Source organism: Austrofundulus limnaeus, unplaced genomic scaffold (assembly GCF_001266775.1).
Source record: "Austrofundulus limnaeus strain Quisiro unplaced genomic scaffold, Austrofundulus_limnaeus-1.0 Scaffold398, whole genome shotgun sequence".
NCBI lineage: Eukaryota > Metazoa > Chordata > Actinopteri > Cyprinodontiformes > Rivulidae > Austrofundulus > Austrofundulus limnaeus.
In genome coordinates, this window is record NW_013952800.1 from 177,090 (window position 1) to 179,882 (window position 2,793).

Below are 2,793 nucleotides of genomic sequence, written 5' to 3' on the forward strand. Positions count from 1 at the left end.
AACACGTGATTACGTCAGACGAGGCTATGCAATGTGTTATTGCGTCAGACGAGGCTACGCAGCACATGATTACGTCAGACGAGGCTATGCAACACATGATTACGTCAGGCAAGGCTATGCAACACGTGATTACTTCAGATGAGGCTACGCAACACATGATCACGTCAGACGAGGCTATGCAACACGTGATGACATCAGACGAGGCTACGCAACACGGGATTATGTCAGACGAGGCTACGCAACACGTGATTACGTCAGACGAGGCTACGCAACACGTGATTACGTCAGACGAGGCTACGCAACACGTGATTACGTCAGACGAGGCTACGCAACATGTGATTACGTCAGACATCGGCGACAAGCTTTGCGGTAGTAAACAGGAAGTGAAACTTGCTAACTAGTAGAGGCTAATCATCTCGGGACAATGGAGTGATTTTTTCGTGAATGCCTTGCTATTGGACAAATTGTAATTATTCTATCTATTCAGCTAGTACAGGCTATGTTTAACGCTGCCAGGAGACTTAGGGAAATAAACGCAATGTTAAACTACGCAGCAGAAAGGCACGTGCAACTACGCCGGGACGAGGCAGGAAAGCAGAAACAGCTGAATGTCACATGAGGTAAATATGCGCTACGTCAGAATTTATTCAGCAAATGTGTTTCCATCTCCCATTTTGTGCATTAACTACTTTGCGCATCATCCAAAAACCACCTCAAGCGAGCATAAAAACGTTTTAGCGAATTGAGGATTTTTTTTTTTTAGAATTTTGCATCCGACTTTTTTTTCACATTTTTAATGCGACACATCTAAATGCACATCAAAAAGCCTTGATGGAAACACGGTTAATGAGATGGACAGGGAGTGCAGAAAAAGAGAGAGAAAAGTTAGAGAACAAGTAGAGGAGGAGCAGAAAAGAAGGAGAAAAGAACAATTAGAGGGAGAGTTAGAAACTGAAGGACAGAGATAGAGGAGGTAAGGTAGAGATTGTGATATTAGGGAGGAGGAGTCAGAAAACCTTCTCTCTCTCTCCGTCTTATCTCTGCAGAGGGCCCTGCAGGCACCACAGTATATCTTGGAGGTAATATTGCAACCTCAGGGCTACTTTGACAGATGGATTGCATTCGTCACATTCCCTGGTCGTTTTAAGTGCCCTGGCATCTGCTTGTTGTCCCCCCCTCTTCCTCCTCCTACTTCCCATTCTCTTCTTCCCCCTCCTCCTCTTCTCAGGTCAGATCTCTGACCTTTAGAGTCACCCAGTAATCATGGGGCTGGAGATAATGCACAGGCTATGCACAGAGTTAAGAAAACAGGTTTCATTGCAGTGTGTGTTTGTGCTGAACCCACACTGTCACCCCCCGACACACACACACACACACACACACACACACACACNATGAATTTGTAGGATTTAAAATTTACTTAACAAACATCAGTGCAAATTGTTTACAGGATTTTCTCAAGTAAATCTTACAAGTTATTTTTTACAGTGTAGGCTACTGTGTGATTGAACAGAATAAGAATGTAATGGCTAACAGCTAGTTATGGAAAGCTGTATAAATGTAAAAGAAAAATATTATATTTAATATTTACAGTATGTTTGTGTTTTCTTTTTCTTTTCATTTTTAGATATGACATCTGCACCTACAAGAACAAACCCTGTGGAACGTTAGGTGAGTAGACTGGAGTTTGTGTATTATTATAGCTCAAAGCTACTCAATGCAAAGTCAGAAAGACAGGCCAACAAACGATAAAGTAAATACAATTTGTACATGTAATTTGCATATTGATGGTAAACTTGTATGCAAAACTTGTGAATGGCTGCCAATGACCATATTCATTTCTTTACCTACTGGAACAGCCAAGTGATTGAAAATAGGTTCAAAGAAGAACAGCTTAGGAAAGGAAGTCCAAAAATTTTGATGCACCAATAAACGTTTTTCCATCCAGTTGTAGAGTGAATTTTTATCAAACTTTTCAAAATTCGCAAAAAAATTAAATAAATAAAAATTCCAATCTAGACTGTTTCCATCTAGTTTCCCTCTCGACTGTTTTATGCAAATAAACAAGGCTGCGCAACGCGTGATTACGTCAGACGAGGCTACGCAACAGGTGATTACGTCAGACGAGGCTACGCAATGTGTGATTGCGTCAGACAAGGTTACGCAACGTGTGATCACGTCAGACGAGGCTACGCAACGCGTGATTATGTCAGACAAGGCTGCGCAATGCGTGATTATGTCAGACGAGGCTACGCAACKYGTGATTAYGTCAGACGAGGCTACGCAACGCGTGATTACGTCAGACGAGGCTACGCAATGCGTGATTATGTCAGACGAGGCTACGCAACGCGTGATTACGTCAGACGAGGCTACGCAATGCATGATTATGTCAGACGAGGCTACGCAACACGTGATTACGTTAGACGAGGCTACGCAATGCGTGATTATGTCAGACGAGGCTACGCAACACGTGATTACGTTAGACGAGGCTACGCAACTCGTGATCATGTCAGACGAAGCTACGCAACGCGTGATTACATCAGACGAGGCTACGCAATGCGGTATTATGTCAGACGAGGCTATGCAATGTGCGATTACATAAGATGAGGCTACGCAACGCGTGATTACGTCAGACGAGGCTACGCAATGCGTGATTATGTCAGACGAGGCTACGCAACGCGTGATTACGTCAGACGAGGCTACGCAATGCATGATTACGTCAGACGAGGCTATGCAACACGTGATTACGTCAGACGAGGCTACGCAACGCGTGATTACGTCAGACGAGGCTAC

At 43.7% G+C, this 2,793-nt stretch overlaps 1 protein-coding gene across 1 annotated transcript in view; it reads left to right on the forward strand.

Moving 5' to 3' along the window:
* adamts6 (ADAM metallopeptidase with thrombospondin type 1 motif, 6) overlaps nt 1-2,793 on the forward strand; it is a gene marked incomplete in the record, with an annotated part of 235,599 nt that overhangs the window by 60,873 nt on the left and 171,933 nt on the right. The window contains 1 exon segment of the mRNA XM_014023951.1: nt 1,628-1,671. Coding sequence (XP_013879405.1) covers nt 1,628-1,671 — 44 coding nt within the window.